The sequence below is a fragment of the Balaenoptera borealis genome, assembly GCF_965194805.1.
Source record: "Balaenoptera borealis genome assembly, chromosome: 4".
In the NCBI taxonomy this organism is placed as follows: Eukaryota; Metazoa; Chordata; class Mammalia; order Artiodactyla; family Balaenopteridae; genus Balaenoptera; species Balaenoptera borealis.
This window is the reverse complement of record NC_138861.1, coordinates 11656672-11676955: the sequence shown is the minus strand read 5'-3', so window position 1 is coordinate 11676955 and position 20284 is coordinate 11656672. Positions and strand designations below refer to the sequence as shown.

The 20284-nt window shown below is 31.9% G+C and overlaps 1 protein-coding gene across 10 annotated transcripts in view; it reads right to left on the bottom strand.

Annotated features, from left to right (window-relative positions):
- Window positions 1-20284, bottom strand: part of CCSER1 (coiled-coil serine rich protein 1) — a 1297084-nt gene that overhangs the window by 1022024 nt on the left and 254776 nt on the right. For all 10 annotated transcript variants that reach the window (XM_082391649.1, XM_082391651.1, XM_082391652.1 and 7 more), the window contains exon 4: window positions 9664-9757. In XM_082391649.1, the coding sequence (XP_082247775.1) occupies window positions 9664-9757 (94 nt within the window). The remainder of the gene's footprint in view (window positions 1-9663; window positions 9758-20284) is intronic.

Here is a 20284-nt window from a genome sequence, read left to right as displayed (position 1 = left end):
GTTGGTGAACAATTTTAAAAACATAAATATTCTACTTCTTCACAAGAAAGACCAGCATTAGTTTTCTTAATTACTTGTTCGTTTCGATTGTGACAGCTGATGTTGCTGGCATTATTCAAGCAATTGCGTGGAGATGTCACCACATAATTGTACAAGGCCATGAAATTCTATATTGAGACACATATTTTCTTTCTAATTGCTCCAGAAAAACTATGCTGAATGAAAGAAATCTTTTCCTTTGACTGTATCCTCTAATGAACTTGGGCCTTTGACTGCCCTTTTGCACAGGAGAAGAGAGTTTATAACAGTAGGAAATGCTACAATAGCAGGTTACAAGTAAATTCTATGACTTCATTAAAATTGTTGTCATTTAATATTAAATTAGGTCAGAATGTGTAAACATTTTTCAGCTATAGTTATTAGACCTTAAAAACGGTTTCATCTAAAAGCCTTCTTTGTAGCTGAAGCAATCCTCTTGAAGTACAGCAAAGTCTGATGGGTGAAATAGCCAGTCACTTTTAAATTCACAAATACAAATGACTTATTCTGTTGGCAACAATAATAAAGAATAAAATAATTAATTTCAATTGTGCTTACTAAATGGAGCTGGTCAATTTCTGATTAACAGGCCTATTTCTACTATAAACTAATTGTGCGATATTGACCAAAGCCATTAAAACTCTGAATATTCATGGAGAGCAGAGGCAGGAGAGGCTCCACTTCATAATATCTGAAATTCTCGTTCAGTTAGGGCCTTTCTTCTGTCATTTAAAGATGCCATTTAATATCATGAACCAAACACCGAAAACAATGCACCCAGGTGAACATCATATTGAAAACCGGTAAGTTTGAAATTTTAAAAATGGAATTGAAAGCAAAGTATCAAATTAATGAACTAATTATTGGTCAATCAATAAATTTATCAGCCAAAACCAAGAAATAAACAAAAACCATTAAAATTTTGGTCTATTCTGAAAATAGATATTACAGCCAATTGTACAGCCTTGAGTTTAAGTAATATCATGATCCCTATACCCTACCAGTAGGCCATAAATAAATTACTGAATTTTCAAGAATGATAATTAGTAAACCTTCTCACAGCTCTCCTTTTGTTTATTCAGTCATTTGCAAGAATCTGGGGGAAGGAATATGGGGAGAAATATAAAAATTATATAAAAAGTATTTTAAAATATACTCCAATTTTGCAATCTAGAATCCTTATGAAATGATACTTTCCGGATAAAGTTTATGAAGAACTAAGAAACTGTTTCCTCTTAACATATTAAAGAGTTAAATAAAAACAGTTCAGATAGATATATTTCCTAAGTGAATTTTATAGCTTACCATCTTATCAGAGTATGCAGACTATAATTTTTTTCTCAATGATTCAAGGCTATAATAATTTTTAAATGCAATGGAATATACTGCAATACAGTAATGCCTCATGACCTGCTGATGCAGATGGCGATGTCTGTTCTTACATTTAATGACCCCATACTATTCTGCTTTATGACTTTGTCTACTTTTCAAAGCTTTTTTGCCTTTTCCTCTTGCTTTTTTGCTAGTGGTATTTATTTTTCACCACGTTCAGCATGTCTGCTTAAAGCAACCCTTTCCCCTTTTCTAAGATGTAACTATGATTTTCACTGGGCTTGGAAAATATATAACCAAATATATTAGATTTGTACTATGTAAAATCAGAAGCCGCAAGATCCAGAAAGATAGTGAAAAAACCCTGTCATTTAATGTTAAGATCTGGGTTAATATTGGCTATACGAACTTCAGTAAGTTTTTAACCATAGAGTATTTGCTTCCTCTACTGTACTTGGGATATATTAACACCTGTCTCAGAGTGTTATTGTGATAATTTGATGAGATAACATATTTGAAGTCCCTTGTAAACTGTAAAGCTGAATACAAATGTATGACAGGGTCACTATCATTATTATCAGAACACGATCGCCATCTAATGGCTACCAAGCAGATAACAGGTACTATAAGCCTTTCAAGGCAGAAAAGAGCAACAGCCCCAGGGGATGAAACCCAGGAAATGACTTTTGTCACAATTTTGTCCTCACTATACTGTTACTCAAACACTGTATTACAAAGGAACATTTTTCACTTTTGTTATAACTGCTTTTTCTAGCAACTAAACATCATTGAGAGCTTTGTGAAAACATTAGGTAGGCATCAAGTCACCATGGTGTAATTTAAACCCTACTTCTGCCACTTATTATCTCTGCAGTCCTGGACCAATAATAACACTCTCTGGAGTGTTATTCCTTCATTATCTCCATTCCTTCATTATCAAAGCAAGAATAGTAATAATTTCTAGAGAATTGTTGTTAGGATTAAATGGGATAATCCAAAGTGCTTATAAATTATAGCTTACAAACAAAGCAAAAACAGAAACATGTAAGTGTCTACACCAGTGCCTGGGACAACACAGATGCTCTAGTAAATAAATATAAGTAAGTCTCAGCTTCTTGCATGAAGTCAAAGGCAGACATTTATAAGTGATGCTTGTAACTTAGTAAGTTAATAGAAAGAAGAACCAATTTAAAACAAAAGCTTCAGTGTACTTGTGATCTTAAAATTTTATATGAATTAATTTTATTAGTCAAAAAAGTCATAATGATTAAACATAGAGCATTCAGAGTTAGCAAAACTTTGTTTGGGTTCCCCTGGGATATCCACTACCTGTAATATGTTATCAAAGTTTAAATTTTCTCAAATGTGCAAGGGGTTATTTACCTCATGGAATTGGCACATGGATTCAATAAATGTTATTTATTATTCTTCTATTATTTTATTTAATGCTATAATGTAAAAGTTTTGAAATAAATGATAGTCACAAAATTAATTGTTGTGGCATTCTATAATTAAAGTTTGAGAAATACTATACTTGCAAATGTAGTTGAGAGCTTCCACTAATAGAGACTGGAAATATCACCAAAACTGGCAAAATCAGATTCCTATTAATGCTCAGGTACATCATATTTTATCATGGATATTGCAAAAAAATAGTATTTTCTATAGTTCTTAAAAAATATTATCTGCTAGACATGTGACAGAACATTCTACTCTGCTTTAAGTTATTATTCCTCACAACAAACTTACGAAGCAGATACTTTTACTGTCCCTATTTTCAGATGAGAAAGGGAAACTAGAGAGATTAAATAATTCGTTCAAGTTTACATAGCCTGACTGCAGCTGAGATTTGTCTAACTCCAGAGTCCAGATTTTTATCCACTATGTCATAATTCCAAAATTAAGTGTCATGTTCTTAGCTTTATACAATCATATTGAAAATAACTTACACACACTTTTTCTGACCGAGACATGCCAAAGCTTGTAAAAACTTACAGTTGATTTTTATAATTTTCCCTGTGTGAACGATGCTGCAATTTGTACATTACCATTCAAAGCCACTAGGGTTTCATCTCGGCTCTGCTGTGCTATTATCCATTAAAAATTAATAACAAAAATTACCTCCTTAATTAACTCACTGCAGAATTTTATACTGCTTGTTCATCAAACTCAAAATAATTTGACAACTACTTAATTAATTCCTAACTGGTATCATTGGACCATTACTTCCCTATTGGCATCTGGACATATACCAAGAGATACTGGCCCCAGGTGTTTTTAGATATACAGTCCAAAATAAATAACAAAAACAATAAAAAACTTCTTCACCCAACCATCCAAATGACCATTACATTGTTTTCATCAAAGAATGATAAATAAGTAAAATATATTTTCAATTGAGTAACTCAACTGCAAATTGTAAACACCAAATTTAATACAAAAGAACAGACTGGCTTTCTCTCTGAACATAAATGATTTACATTAATAAGTTTTAAAGTATTTACCAGAAATTTATTCCTTCTCTGAGAAATTCTATTTTAAATATGTTGTGGTATATTGGACACATGACTAATATCTGAAAAAATATTTTCATGCATTTAACTATTGATTTTAACACAGAAATGTACCACCTGTAATAAGCGAAGTGACTTAATTTTTGAATAATCAGTACTAAGAAAACACCATTTAAAATGACAGATAATAAAAATTCAAATCAGAAAGCATATTTTTAAATATACAGACTAATGATGAAGTATTAAGAAATTAAGAACTACGAAAAATAACCAACGATGGGACAAATTTTTTGACAAGGAATTCAAGATTTCAAGAGAGTTAATTAAGCAATTTGCACTGGGCTCTTATTTTATTCTAGGCAACTGTGAAAGGCGCTTTACACGTAAATACGTCACCCATTTGGGTAGGATGATATTTTGAGATAGACAGTTTTATTGTCAATTGACAAATGAGGGAAAAGGGCTCAGAAAGATTGGATCACTTGCCAAGGCTACCGTGGCAAAGCTGCTTTCCTAACTTGGATGTGTCTGTCTCTAAAGTGCCTGCTCTCTTTTGATATTAATTTGTGGTTTCTTTAATTTGAATGAATCTTTAAAATGCAACTTCCTCTCAGAGAGTTACTGTGAGGATAAGCTGAGAGAGCTTAGGCAAAGAGCATGGCTTATTACAGGCATTCAGTTTTCCTTCCTATCAACTTAGATCTCCAGCTACTAATTGCTAAAGGTTATACACAACCCACTCCTAGTATTAACAAAAGAAAGAATTGGAGAAATAGTATTTTAATGAATATGTTCCAAACAGGTAACATCAAGATGTGTTTTAGCCTCTTTTCCTTTCAACTTTAACTCATTTAGTTAATTATGATGCTTCACTGTCAAATTAGCCAGGTGCATGCTTCCCATCAGCTTCTACCACTATGAAGGTAATACTAGGAGCAGCCTCAATAGACATGTGACCTTGCTGTAGTTCACTGTGCTAAAGAATAGGTATAGATTAAATATTCTAAAACCAAAACTCAAATTCTTATTCTTTATCGAACAGTATGCACTGTTTGATATTTAACTGGTGTTTTGATCACTTCTATTTGTAGAAAACTTGTCTTTTTCTGTTACATAAGGGTTACATTTTGCAAACAGTTCATTTTGGAGGACTCACTGGGAAGTAACACTGCTTAATATTAAATGTTCTACTAGGCTTTATGGTAATTACCTTACGTCTGAGGAAGATGCTTGACATCATTTACATTAACTATTTTCAACATTAAAATTAGCTGAGGAATATGAACTATGGACAAGGAACTAGATTTTATTTTTGGATTAAGCAAGCTCCTCGTGAAGCTCCTAGCTTTTGCTACATTGATGTGTCACCTTTTAGAATTTCTTCTGCTGAACTGGTAACATGGTGCTACCAGCTTGCATTGAAAGGAGTTGCTGAGGAAACTATTGATATCAAATAATTTATACCTTATAAAGACATGTGAGCAAAATATCTTTCAGTTCTTAGTAACAAGAATTCCTTTATTTTAAAAAAGGCATTGACTAATTGACTGAATGATTGATGGTATATATTTTTAATCATGCAATTGGTTCTGTTTCTTTCTTCACATATGCTAGTAGTATACTCCAAGTAACATTTTTGGGTCTCTGAGGTAATACTAGTATACATTTTGTGTGCCAATCTTATCTGTGGCTTCATTTTATTTTTCATATCCTTCTTTAATCATTACCCTATTTTTCTTGAATGATTATTTTTTAAGATGCTTAAATTAATAGAAAAAAATCCTAATCACAAAAATTTTAAACTACATAAAGAAAACTAGGCAAAAATATATTTCTGGTATTTTTCCTTTGACAGAATATATAGTTCATAACATGCATTTCAGGGTAAATAAAATTTTAAGGGCACCTGTTTGAGTCTTAGAGATACTAAATGCTAGTAAATCTTGTTAGTACTTTTATTTTTCAAAAGGCTGTTGAGGTATATCTAACCAACAACACTGCTAATATCTTGCATGACTCAATCTGTGGCAAAAACACCACCATATCAACATGAATAAGACAGTAAAGAAAGATAAAAAGTGGGAAGGTCACTAATATACTTTTTAATTTATCAAAGTATAAACAATAGCATCTCATATTTTTTAATTTAAAAATAACTGGTCATATGTGCATTATAAATGATGCATTAAACAGAAATACAGTAAATATAATAATTTACCACAGGGGAAATGGAATGTCTGGTATTAAACAAATTGATAATCCTATGTTTAAACATGATGCATATTAGTTGAACTTAAAAAAATTTCCAGAAAAGTAATTTAAGCATTAATTGAAGAAAACATAATAAAAGACATCTGGAAGGCTTATCCATAGGCTTTTTAATCTAAAATCTTAGCTTTTATATTAGAATTTAAAAGATAATATTAAATAATGCCAAGATCAGAGTAAATTATTCAGAATAGTTGCTTTTATTTTTTCTCCTTAAGGCAAGTCTCCTTTCGGGAACTTATTTTGAATTCATACACCTTTTTTTCATTGAACTTGTCCTTTCTTGCTTTCATTAAAAAAAAAAGATAATATCCACTTACTGCACTTTAAAACAGATATTTTATTTATACTACTATTTATTCATACTACCTCTTTTTTTAGGAATGAAGTGTGTTAATTTAGGACTCCATAGATATATTTACATATTAAAAGGATTCATGAAACTTTATTCATATTGTTCACTGCACTGGTCAACTTTTGAAAACCTAACTGCAAACTTATAATTCATTTTTAGATGAAAATACAGATAGCAAGAATAAACTAAAAAGCACATTAAAAGATGTCCACAGTAACATAAGTAGTAGAATTAAATGGTATCATTATTTTAGTTTTCAGGCTTTTGAAAATGACTTTTATTTAAACCAGTATTTTAGAATGTTTAGTATTAATGAGCTTTTTACCAGTATCATTTATCAATAATGAGCTTCTTATATTCTGATAAGACCTTTAATTACGTTGCTTAAAAAAAAACAAATTGTATAAAACCAATTCAACCAAAACTTCTTCTTTCGGAGCTAATGTACATAAACAGATACTTGTGGATTTTTCAAACCCCATAATGTGGCATCCAAAGTGAAACAGGTTTTCATTTTATTAAGTAACATTAAACAAACCCAAGTCACTTTAAGGACTATCTCACTTATTATAACTGTACTTCAGATATGCAAAGTAACATCATTTATCTTATGAACAATCTGGTTAACTCGGTTGATTCATAAGGTACCCTAGTTCTGGTTTCAACCAAGTTATCTACACCTTGAGGCAGATTCAGGAGATTCATCATATTTGTTATATCATTTTTTAAAATAAACTAACAAAGTACATTGCACTCATTATTTTATAAAAGAGAAATTAAAGTTTACAAATGTTCATTTTTGTTCCCAAGCAAATAAATTGAGCTAACTCTTTTACATTTTTAAGGCATTCTTTGCTCTTTATCATGGCTGCCTAACAAACACAGCTGAGATGTCTACGCTGTCTATATTTCTGCTTACTTATTACTTGGTTTTATTTTTATTGTGAAAATCTTTAAAAATACCTAAAATAGAGAAAACATTACAACTAATCAAGGAAAGTTTCACCCCAAGCACCTATTTCTCAGCTTTGATAATTTTCAATAATTTACCAACATTGTTTCATCTATTCCCTTCTCCATACTGTTGGTAAAGCAAATCTCAGATACCATATTATTTCAACCACATGTGTCTCTATGAAGAGTTTTCCTCAAAGACAAAACCAAAGAAAAATATTTAGCACCCAACAAAATAAAAATAATTCTGTGATAATAATTCCATCACTACTCAAACTTCTCTGATAAACTCTGAAATATATTTGCATAGTGTTTTTATGTTTTGACACAAAGATGTCACATGGTATTTGCTACTTTTAATCTACAATACCCCTCCCCTTTTTAACATGCCATTTATTTGTTGAAGAAACCAGACCATTTACCCTGTAGAATGCCCCCTACCTATGTTTGCTTGCTGGCAATCCCATCGTGCCATTTAACACTCCCTCTCTCGTCATCCCAATATTTCCTGTAAAATCATTATTTAATCAAGAGACAAATAGATTTAAGTACTTGTGGGCAGGAGTGGTATTGCTGTGTACTTCTCTAGTCATTGCTTTAAGAGGGACAAAATGTCTAGTTGTTAACTTGTAGTGAAGTTAGTGATCGATGACTTTAGGTACTGCCCGTCTAATTCATCATTGCAAAGTTCTCCACTGATAGTATACCTTTACAATCATGCTATAGCACATATCGACACCATCATTATTCCTTTTAATGACTGCTTAGTGTACCATTGTATATTCAACCAATGTCCTATTGAAGGACATTTGAGGTTTTCCAATATTTTGTTTTTGCAAATATTTTGCAATAAATAGTTATTTGCATATATTAATTTGTATATTTCCAGTGTGTTAGGATTAAATTACTAGATGTTGGATAGCTGGATCTAAAGATAAATGTACGTATAGTTTTGCTAGATACTGACAAATTTCCCACCAAAAAAGTATACATTGTCACCATGTGTGACTCTTTCAAGATAAATACACATGAATGATGAAATTGTATAAGGTATCTGCATAAAAGTGAGAAAAATCTACATTTTTAGAAGAATATCTGTCAAATCAACTGCAGGAAGAATGTCTCAAGAAATGGTTATCCTAAATATACATTTAAGCAGACAAAAATTTTATTTAGCTTTTGATATTAGCCTAAAATAGACTGTAAAAAAATACATACATTGTTATTTCCTTCTTTTGACAATTGTTACTATGACATTATTTATAATATAAAAATACTGCATGAACAAAAATTCATCATAAAATATTACAGCTGGAAGCAACCTCAGAGATTATGTCTAATTCCTAAAAGTTAAAAACATGGACAATAAATTCCAAGAGGTTGATTTTCTTAAATGTATGCAGTATGACTCAAGATTTTAAAGCTTTAATGTTACTTCTACTTTAACTTGAAAATGACTATGTTTAAGGTATTATTAGTAGTAAAAAAAAATAAAAACTTGCCATTGTAGTCAAATATCTAAATTTGAGTGCACAATTAATTCCTATACAAAAGGAATAGTTTTGGTATTTGAAGACATTACACTTTATGCCTTAATACAAATTTAAACTATTACAAATATAGTGGGCTCCCTTCTTCATTCATTCAGCAAGAATTTATTTATCTCACACTATAACTCTGTGTGTGTGTGTGTGTGTGTGTGTGTGTGTTTACGAGTGTGTACTTGTGGTTGCTATTGGTAATTACTGATTTTGAAGTCAACCTTATCACATTAACATTAACCACCACAGTTATTACTGAGGTGGCTAAGATTTGAAACAGTAAACTTAGTCCACAAAACTTGCGTTTGGTTATATAAAATAAATGAAAAATGGGATTATAATTGTTGTCTCCTCCACAAAAAAAAAAATATTACCTTTTTCATTAACTGTTTAATTAGAATTTCCCTCTTTGAAAGAACTTTTGTTTTATAATTTTTTTCTTATTTAATAATTATCTTCCAACCAAATTTATATTTTCATAATAGATTATAAGATCACCAGAATAATGTGTCCAGGGTACCTAGCATGTGCCTTGCACACAGAATACAGAAACTGGGGATTGAAAAGACTGAATGCAGCCTAAACAATATTTAGCTTATCAATGAAAGCTAAATGACTTGGACCAGAGTTGTATGATATTGTGCATTTATTCAATATTTACCTGAAGGACGAAGATTCTGTTCCTCTAAAAATTCCAAATCAAGCATTAGATCATCTTCATCCAGTTCACAAGATCCCAAATTATTCAAAACATCCTGAAGAAAAAGCAAAATCAATAGTTAGAGACCAAAACACTGAGAACCTGAGGAAATATCCACATGTAGATGCCATGAAGCGAAAAAGAACTCAAAATTACAAAGGAAATGCTGTAACTGAACCCCAGAAATTGTTTATTTTATGAGCTTTAAAATTATCAGCCCAATAAAAATTTCAATAATTATTATAAAAATTTTAACTCCCATTAAAAATGCACAAAGAGGTTTTTCAAATGTATAGAAGTCTGTGAACTAAAACTTTAGATTCTTTTTCTAATATTTATCTTTCCAATTTGTGTAACAGTCTTCTGACACATTTAATGAATTGTTTCTCAAACAATTTTTGTATACAGGGCCAACCCTGAAATATTAGTTTAAACTATGCCTGGAAGGGAGGGGGAATCCAGTTACTGTTTCCCCATCATTTGCTTTAGATTAGGAGGAATGAATGGGAGAAATAAATATCAATTAGATTAAAAATTAATTATGGATTTTCATAAAGTCATAAATATCAGAGCTAGATCATGTTACCTTTTCATTTTTTCTCAAGAGGGCAAATAGCACAGTAAACTAGAAGAGTATATTAAGAAATCTTGAGGGAAAACAGTGATGTGCAGAGGTAGAAATTCTTGAAAGAGGAATACAGTCCTGATTTGCATATCTGTACATAGATTGGTAGTGAATATGTTAAGAAAGCAAGAATTTACTCTTAGAGACTAGGATGGAAATAACAAAAGTACAAAAAATAGAACATCAGGAAAAGCAACCTAAATGTTAAATGATACCACAACATTTCAGATTACTTTGTCCACTGATTTGAATGTTACCATAATTTATATTTAAAGAAGTAAATATTCATTAGAGAAAGCCTAATGACGTTATCAAATGGACACCTTAGTTCTTGGGATTGAAAGTAAGGATACTGCACCTTTTAAATAAACCACTCTCACTGTAAAAAATAGAATTAAACACTATTAAACTTTAGAAACACATGTTATCTGTGAATAGAGAACAGTAGTTTCAAAGGTGATAAATATTGCCAAATATAAGTGCTTTTTGCTGTAAATGAAAATTACAGGGAACGATTACTATAATGGGTTGCATTGTATTACATTGTATCTGTATTAATTACAAGGGATTTAATAAATTAAACTATAAACAAAATCAACTGTTTCTTGGAAGTTCTATGATATAATGTGGCAGGGATAACCAGTGAGAATAAGTTGCTTATTTATATAGCATTAAAAAGATGTTATAAATATAGGCAACAAAAGATAGGCTGCCATTCTCAAAAGTTCAAAACAGAATATTGAAACAACAAAAGAAATATAACTGAAGTTGATTGTGGAAAATTAAGAGTTTAGAAAAGGGAGATGTTATAAGGATACTAATATTATTAGGGTTTATTAAGCAGTATCCAAATAAGATAATTTTAGTCAGGTAGTCAAGAATACATTGGTAAAAAAAATTGTTTAATGGTGAAAGTGTAGTAATTGATACAGCTCCAAATTAGCCTAAACAATTTCATACTTGTATTTTGAATTTCATTGACCAATATTATGGTCCTAACTGTTTTCATCCAAAATTCATAAACTGAAGTCTTAACCCCCAGTACCTTGGAAGGTGATTATTTTTAAAGATAGTATCCTTCAAGAAGTTACAGTTAAATCAACTCACAAGTGTGGGCCCTAATCTAATATGACTGGTGTTCTTATAAGAAGAGGATATTAGGACAGACAACACAGACAGAGGGGCAACCGTGGGAGGACACAGGAAGAAGGCAGACATCTGCAAGCCAAGGAAAGAGGCTTCAGGAGAAACCAAACTTGCCTACACTTTGATCTTAGACTTCCAGCCTCTAGAACCGCAAGAAAATAAATTTTTGCTGTTTAAGCCATCCAGCTTGTGGTATTTTGTTATGGCAGCCCCAGCAAACTTACGCAACCAACAACACTTAGAAAGCAATGAAGATCGGAACAAAGGAAATAAATGAGTGCCTGGCATATGTTTTCGTAATTATGCCAAGTAAGGACATCTTCTTCGATGTAAGCTTCTATGTTTGCATAGCGTTTCTCCCTTTCATTTGCAATCACCCCACTCAGTCCACCTAGCTATAGAAGAAGATACCAGGTTCTTACATGAGCCAGACTTCCTGTCCTTGGTGGATGGTCCAAGATGGGCATTTTAACCAAATTTGCTGATCATGGCCCTCTCAGAAAAATGAGAAAAATTTCTGTTTGGTGATAGATATTGCAAGATGCACATCACAGGGGCCTTGGATTTCATTGCATGGTTAAAACCAGACTACGTCTACTGGAAAAATGACAAGTGTCATAGTAGTAGATCTTCTGGTTCCTGATTCCAGCAGTTCCTGAGGTCCAGCAGCATACATGATCTTTTCAAGGTTGGATTGTTCAACCCTCTTCTGAATTTTAACAGTTAATACATCCATCCTCAGTTTGAAAATAAAGTTTAAAAAGATTTTATTTTTGTAACAAGGAAATACTTAAAAACTCTGCCACCATTATCCCAAACATTTAATGTAAGAAAGTAACACCAACAAAGTGAACAAATTAAATTTGGAAAATTCACTACATTGTTTTGATTTTCTCATTTTGCAGGTGACCCTTGACATTTAGTCTAGCAGGAGCCCATCGATCACTGGTCTAGAGGAGGTGCTCTTCAATATACTTATTCGAAATTGCCTTGCTTTGATATCTTGCTTACAAAGCAACTTTCTTATTAATGGAGTGGAGTCTCTGAAGTCGGTGAAACATCACACAAAAAAGAGAGTAGATGCAGCAACGTGATGTTACAGAAGAAAAGTCAGTGTGAACTCACAGACCTAAAAGAAGTATCTTTTCCAGATCTCTCCTTAAAAAAGACCAATAGCAGCAACAGTGCTTTTGCCCTCAGCCAGCACTTAGGGGAAGTCCAGATACTCATTACCCAGTATCCACCAACAAAAAAGAACCAGGGGTCCTTAATTATTAGGGAAAAAAAGAAGGAAATAAAAAATACAGACTATTTCTGGAACATTCTTTTGTTGCCAGAAAACAAGATTTGTCTAAAAAAAAAGTTGGAGGAAGTTTTGAAAGGCTAAGAAAGCAACCTAAATGGCTTCTCCCTGGCTAATTTTTGACATTATGAGCATCAAAAAACAAACAAACAATAATCATTATGGCTAAATGAAACAATCTGAGTCTGTCAAAAACTAAGAGTTACTCAAACAGAAAAGTTAATGTGAAGGATATAAAGAGGCATTAATGATATATACACAAAAAACACAAACAGGGTAGAATATCTTCAATGTCTATTGTTTTTAATAAATAGCTAAACATACGGGTATTTTTTCTAATCTTATGTACGTTTATAATATGAAGACATGCACTTTTTTTGATCTGTGCAAGGAAAGACTTGTACGTAAAGTAGTAGCATCAAAAGTAGTTCTGTACCAGGGATAGAAAGGACTGACCAGCACTAATGGTCACACATAACCACCAAGTGGAAAAGGAGTCCAGCATTTAATTAATACTGATAGTCAGATCCTGTATCTAAAAGGGCACAACTGTGTGCTTCAGACATTTGATATATTAATGGAATATCTAGAAGTGATAACTAACAATAGTCTCTCATCCTCTGATAGATAAAAACCTAGGTAGCTCTGTATAATAAAGATAGAATAATGAAAGTCCATGGGTTTCTAATAACATGAATATACCAGGCATATATATCATAATAACAGGAAAACTGTTTATATAACAATTGCTGTTGAAACTTTAAAAGCAAATAATTTGGGAAGGGAGCACCAATATTGCACAAAATTAAAATTTTAAAAATAAATAAAGGCATAAGGACATAGAATGTAAAGTTTAATTGAAAAAGGAAAGTCCAACCTGATGGTCAGAATCTTGAGTTTGAATCGTCTCTGAATGCATAACAAATTCCAATGACTACACAAAAAATTATCTAGTCAGCAACCCAGAAAGTGCAAATTTAAGAGAAGACTTTTTCTTTTAAGTCTAGTATAATAAGTAAGTCCTAGGGAAGTGCAAAAATAGACTCAAGTATTTCTGAAATCCCAGTGAAAGATGAGAAGTTTCACATTAGCAAAGAGAACGAAGGCAAATGGTAAAAGGAAATGTAAATTCCTAGCATGAGCACATTTGTAACCAGTTTTAGGGTAAGCATAGTGATTTGCTCTGTAATCATTGTAAAGTGCATAATTTTCTTCTTTAAAAGTAGCTAAAACATTTAAGACAAATTGATACGTTAGGCTTGGTGTTGTAATGAAACACCGAGAAAAATTTTATTATATAATATCTAAACCAATGCTTAAAGGCCATGGAAAATTTAATTTAATACATATTCTAATTTATCTTTATGTAAGATTTATGTGGGTATTATGAGAAGAGTTGATTATTTAATTGTAAGGAAATACTAATTTTTTACTAATTCATAATATTAATAAACTGGATATTAAATGAAGCATAATTATTACTAAGTATTCCCTAAGCAGACATTTAAAAATCTATCAAGAATACTAATTAGTCATGAAATCTCCCAAATGACTTTAAGTCATTAAGAGTAAACTAAGTAGTTATTAATGAATTAATTCAAAAATCAATTTTCTAAACTCTGGGGATTTAACAGTGAACCTAACAGGCATGTTTTCTTTCCTCATAGAACTTAAAGATAACTGTATTCTAGTAAAGAAATACCAATCTCTTTTATCAATAAATAAAGTAGGTACCATTATTTATAAATCAGTCTCTTGTGTTTCGTTACTGTGAATTAGTTCTCCAGAATTTGGTTGCTACTGGCTGAAAGAATAAAGTTGAACTTCCGAAGCTACAGAGTTGAAAAGACAAGCTCTGATCACACTATTAATATGTAACCATCCCATAACCCTTTAGCCTTGTCTTTTTATTGCAATAAAGATAATGATTATGATCCTGTGAAAAATATACAAAGCTGGGACATGTTACTACATAGGAAGTGTTGCTTATAGAAGAAATAATTCCATCAAAGGAAATTATTAAATTATTAAAACATTCACTAATTGTGGTATTATAAAGATGTTACTAATTGCATTTCTATGCTGTTATATTTTAGTCAAAGCACTTTCCAAGTAGCCTTAAAATAGATATTTTATGAGATGCTCTAGACTTCAATACTTGTTTATGTAATTTTTAATGACACAATAGAACTGCTCTGATCATTATTTAGTCTAAAAGTGAAGAGAGAATTATTCAAATTATTCAGGTTAATAAGGGACAGCCAATCTAGTTTACATTCTTCTAGTCATTCTCCATTATGATCAGGTGCTGCTAGGATATGTGTTTCATTCTCTACTAATCTAATCATAGGAGTTCTCACAGATTGACTAAAAAGAAAATGTCATTTTATTATCGAAAACAGATGATGTAGCTATTGTAGAAGACCCTCAGTGAAACTTTCCTGTCTAAAATACATTCTGAGACTGGCTTTACAATTAATTACATTGGCTTTTTTTAATCGGGAAAAAAATATAAAGTCAAGTAACTTGGTATACATCTTTAAATAATTCGTATTATCCCAGAAAGATAATTACATGAATTGTAAAATATGAGAGACACAAAGGGACAAGGTACAGAAATCATCCAAAGCAGACATCTGAATAGGCTGGGTACATACATTTTGATAAAAGTTGAGTTGTTCACACCCATAGATGCAGTGGAAAAGAGGATAATACACCAATACATGCATATAATTTTAATGATACGATTTCACTGCTATTTTTTGGAAAGAGAAATTAAAATGACAATACTTCATAATTACTGCTCTGAGGAGTTATTTGGTTTTGATTTCCTGACTGGATAAATAAAGCATATTCAATCACTACAATACAGTTACCTTCACCTTTCGACATGGTAGACACAAAGTATTTCCAGACACAGCTTGCTCTTTGCTAGGTACTGATTAATCTTATGGACCTGCATATATCAAAATACATTTTTAATAAATATTTTCAAAAATTTGTCTTAATTCTTTCAGTCCTTACTCATAAGGCTTCCCATTACAAGTCCAAACACATACACAACACATATTTTGTTTTGATTATGCATATTTTTTCATATTTAAATGTAAAAAAAATAGCAAAATGAGATTCCTAAAGCTATGCCCAGAGCTGCTAACTGTACTCTTTACACTAATAAAAGGTAAATGATTTTATGTTATTCAAATAGTACGGTACTAAAATACTAAAGCTGAAAAATCATGTTATAATATTTCACTTTTTTAGGAAAAGTTAACATTTATATGGATTCATATGTCCATAGATTTTATGTGGATTTTAAATCTATATCTGAATTCATACAAAATTTTAAACTCTGAACACTTTCATTTTAATCTATGCAAGGGAATAAATTTAAAGTAATTTTTATTATTAAGTTATAAAAATAGGAAACTAGGGAGTATAAATATATAATTAGCAAACTCCATGATTCAAAATTAAAATATATAATGATTATTAGTTTAAAAATGCATTTTTTTCTTCTCATCATTTAAAATATGGAGAAAAAATAATGTCTCTTGGGATTCTACTTTCATGACAAAAGAGAACCAACATTACAGATGCTGTCTCTTTGATTCTGCACTTGACTACATCAGTTTGTGTCACTGTCAATAAAGCAACACAAATAAATAATTATTATATAACACTCAAGTCCAACGAAAGCAAGATCCATTCAATAAAATACCACAATTACATTGTGTGTAATTGGCTTGAGTTGAACGTGGTAATGTGGAAAAGAGTGCTATCACAATTAAAATATTTGGAATTCTAGTATTTTTGTGGGATAGGAAGGGTGGGAGGGAGATGCAAGAGGGAAGAGATATGGGGATATAATATGTATAGCTGATTCACTTTGTTATAAAGCAGAAACTAACACACCATTGTAAAGCAATTATACTCCAATAAAGATGTTAAAATATATATATATATTAGAGTGAGATCATTATTTCTACTCTTCATTCTTCTTTGTGTACCAGGGGAACTGAGCATTCCACAGTTAAGAAGCGTACTTCATTATATTCTTATTGGTGTACCTGTCAACTTTTTGCCAAGAACCATTCTAATTCTTCAACTTTCACTTATAATTCTTTCTACATACTACTCTGAGATTACTCTCATTGAAGTAAACAATAATTTGTATATATTCCCTCATTGCCTAACACATGAAAAGATGACAATGGTGTATGTCTATAGAGCAAATACTAACTCTATTGTCATTCAAAACCCAACAATCTGATCTGTATCTATCTCTCCCAAATTGCTTCCTGAAAACTTATTATTAAAAACCAACATATTTATTGATTGTTTCCCGGAAATGCCATTTGCATTTCTTTCATTGCACTGAGGCTATCCCCTTGCCCCAAATACCTAAAGAGCAAATACAAAGTAACATACTTATACTTTATTGTATCACAGGCATTTTTTTTTACAACATTACTTATAACAGGTGCTAAAAAAAATGCTTTTTGATAATGATAGGAAGGTTTAAAAGCCTTTCCCTTAAAAACTCCCTTTATGCGCAATATATCCTGGTTTTCATAGAACATAAGACCACCATAAGACTCGGTGCCACATGTGAGCAGAGTTCTTGTGTTTTCAGAATCTCTACTGCTGTGCTGTATCATTATAGTATATGGAAAATAATATCTCATCTACCTAATAATATCTTATTTACGATATTATAATAATATCTCACTTAATTATCTGGGAATGAGATGTCTTATTGCCAAACTCTTTTGATGACAAAAAATAGCGTCCTATTTAGAACATCAATGTTTTAAAACTATCAGATGCTTTGGGGAAAATTTATTATCCAGAAAAAGTATTCATGTGTAGTACAGAGGGAATGTTTAAGAACCCTTAATTGCTAGCCCTACACCAGTTTAGTTGTCTAAGATTTCCGAGGTGTGCTTTTGTTGTTGTTGTTAAAGCTGTCATTTTAGCCTCATTGGAAGTGCTTACTTTTCACCATTATCAGTGTATATGGCTCTGAGAATTTTATGAATCTTCCATCACTATTCTAGCCAATATACAATGAATTGGAATTTGCCAAAGAAAACCTAATATGTAAGCCTGTTAAACCAGTGACCAGAAAGTGTATCATAAATACCATTCAGATGAGGATAGCTACTCTAGTGAAAAATGGGTATTTTTAGGCACAGATAGATCTCATATAATTAAGCCTTAAGTTTTATTCTAGGTTTATATTTGTATATGGGATATTATGAAATTGATGAATGTTTTACTGATTTATAATTTAAAAATTGTCATAATTTTATTTCTAAAATAGGAATCAAATATATCCAGTGATACTTATCATGCCAACCTTGTGTTAAATAATACAGCATAGTGGGAAATTCAAAAGATTGGGACTGATAAATCTGATTTCTAACCCTAACCCAGCCACCAAACCAAGTGTGTGAACTGAAGCAAATCATAAACCTCCCTGATATCCTTCCATGAAATAAAATATTAGAATAGCTATTCTCTGTAATACCATTCATATCTAAAATCTTCAAATCTGTAAGACAATTATGAGCTTCTTTCCCCTAATGGTATATACCCAGAGTTAGCCAAACTGCAAAGTCTAAGGGAACAATCCTCCAAATTTCCCTGACTTCTGACACCAACAGCAAGTTTGGAGTGTTCACAAAAACACCCTCAAGTACAATAATTCAATGGAAGGACACACAGAACTCACTGAAAGCTCTACTCATCATTATAATTTACTACAGGTAAAGGGTACAGGTCAAAAATCAGCCAAAGGAAGACAGAGTCTGGGAGGGTTCCAAATGCAAAGCTTCCCTTGTACACATGATGTATTACTCTCCCAGCATTGACATGTGACAACACAAGCAGAGTACTGCCAACAAGGGAAGCTCACTGAAGCTTTAGTGTCCAGAGAGTTTTACTCGACTTCATTACATAGGTATGATCGATCGATTGATTGATTGCCTACATGGTTGCTCTCAGCCTCAACACTGTCTGACAATAAATGACCTGAAGCTTTCACCGTAAATCATATGCTTGTTTTTCTGATGTGGGCTGCCCCACCCTGATATTTCCTGATGCGTCCAGCTCCACTCTAAGATCCAGTGTGATCACCCCTGGACTCTAAACAAAGATACTCCTATCAGGTATGACATAAATTACCGCTCAGAACCTGAGGGCAAAGGTCGGACCTCATTTTGGGCAAAGAGCAGTTCACTACACATATACGGTTTCCATAGACGACGCATGGCTCATGATCTAATTTGGTTTCAAATTACTATGTTAGATTCCAGAGCCCTATCTACAGGCAGAAAGTATTCTAAATTAAGAATAATGACCGAAAGAGAGAAGTTTCCTATCTAGACAATAAATATACAAATGAAAAACAAGGTAATTTCAGCTAATTATATACGATATTTTTTTTTTTAATCAACATAATATTTACTGGTTGTAGGAGGCAGCTACTCTACATGAGAAGGGCAGGGAAGGCCTTTCTAAAGGTGTCACAAGGGCTGATGAATGAATTATAAGCAGCTACATGAAAACTGGAAGGAAAAAAATTCTCAACAAAGGACAAAATATAGGCAAAGCATCTACAATGGATGTGAGATTGATATGTGAGTGGGGCAGAGAGAAGGCTGGAATGGTTGGAGCATAGAGGTGAGGTGCGTGGTACAGGAGGTTAGAGGTATGGGGTCTAGATCATTTGATCATAACTTTGAGGCAGGTAAGGAATTTAGAAATCACTGGAAAGTGACATGCTTAAATACACATTTTAGGAAAATCATCCTAACCACTCTGCCAAGAATTCACTGTAAAAAAAAAAAAAAAAAAAAAATCCTTAAATATCAAGACCTATTTTTTTTTAAGGTTACTAGCATTTTACTAGATGTTTGATCATAAATGAGCATGTATAGTTTTGAAAAAGAGCTCTAGACGAGTTTCCTTAAAACTTCTCAAACAGGTATGCTCCCATTTTTGCTATTTTCTATGGAATCTCAAACAAGTAAACTAAATTCTTTAGGCCATGATTCACTTTTCTGTAAAATGAAAGCAAATAATTCCTGATAATCTACTTTCCCTATCTGGAATTCTTTTCACATACAAATGATCCTTCACTATGCTCTTTGATAATGTTAAAAAAAGTCTTAACTTTTCAAATTTTCCTTGATATTTTCTTTCTTTTACGCAGTTGCAAGTTGAACCAAATTTCTTTTATTTATACTTCCATCAAGGTCCAACTAACATTACATTCCCTTTAGGAAGACTTCCTCATCTTCATGTGGTTAACATTAATTTCTTCCCACATGGTTTGTAATAGAACTCTTATTTACATCATTTTGAAAGTAAATATGGTGCAATTATTCTCCCTTTGCAGTTCCTACAGCACTTAGCACAGTCCTGAGCATATCAATAATTTAACTCAATCAATCAATAATTACTTATTGAGAATTTTCAGTATGTTAGGTACAATGCAAGTA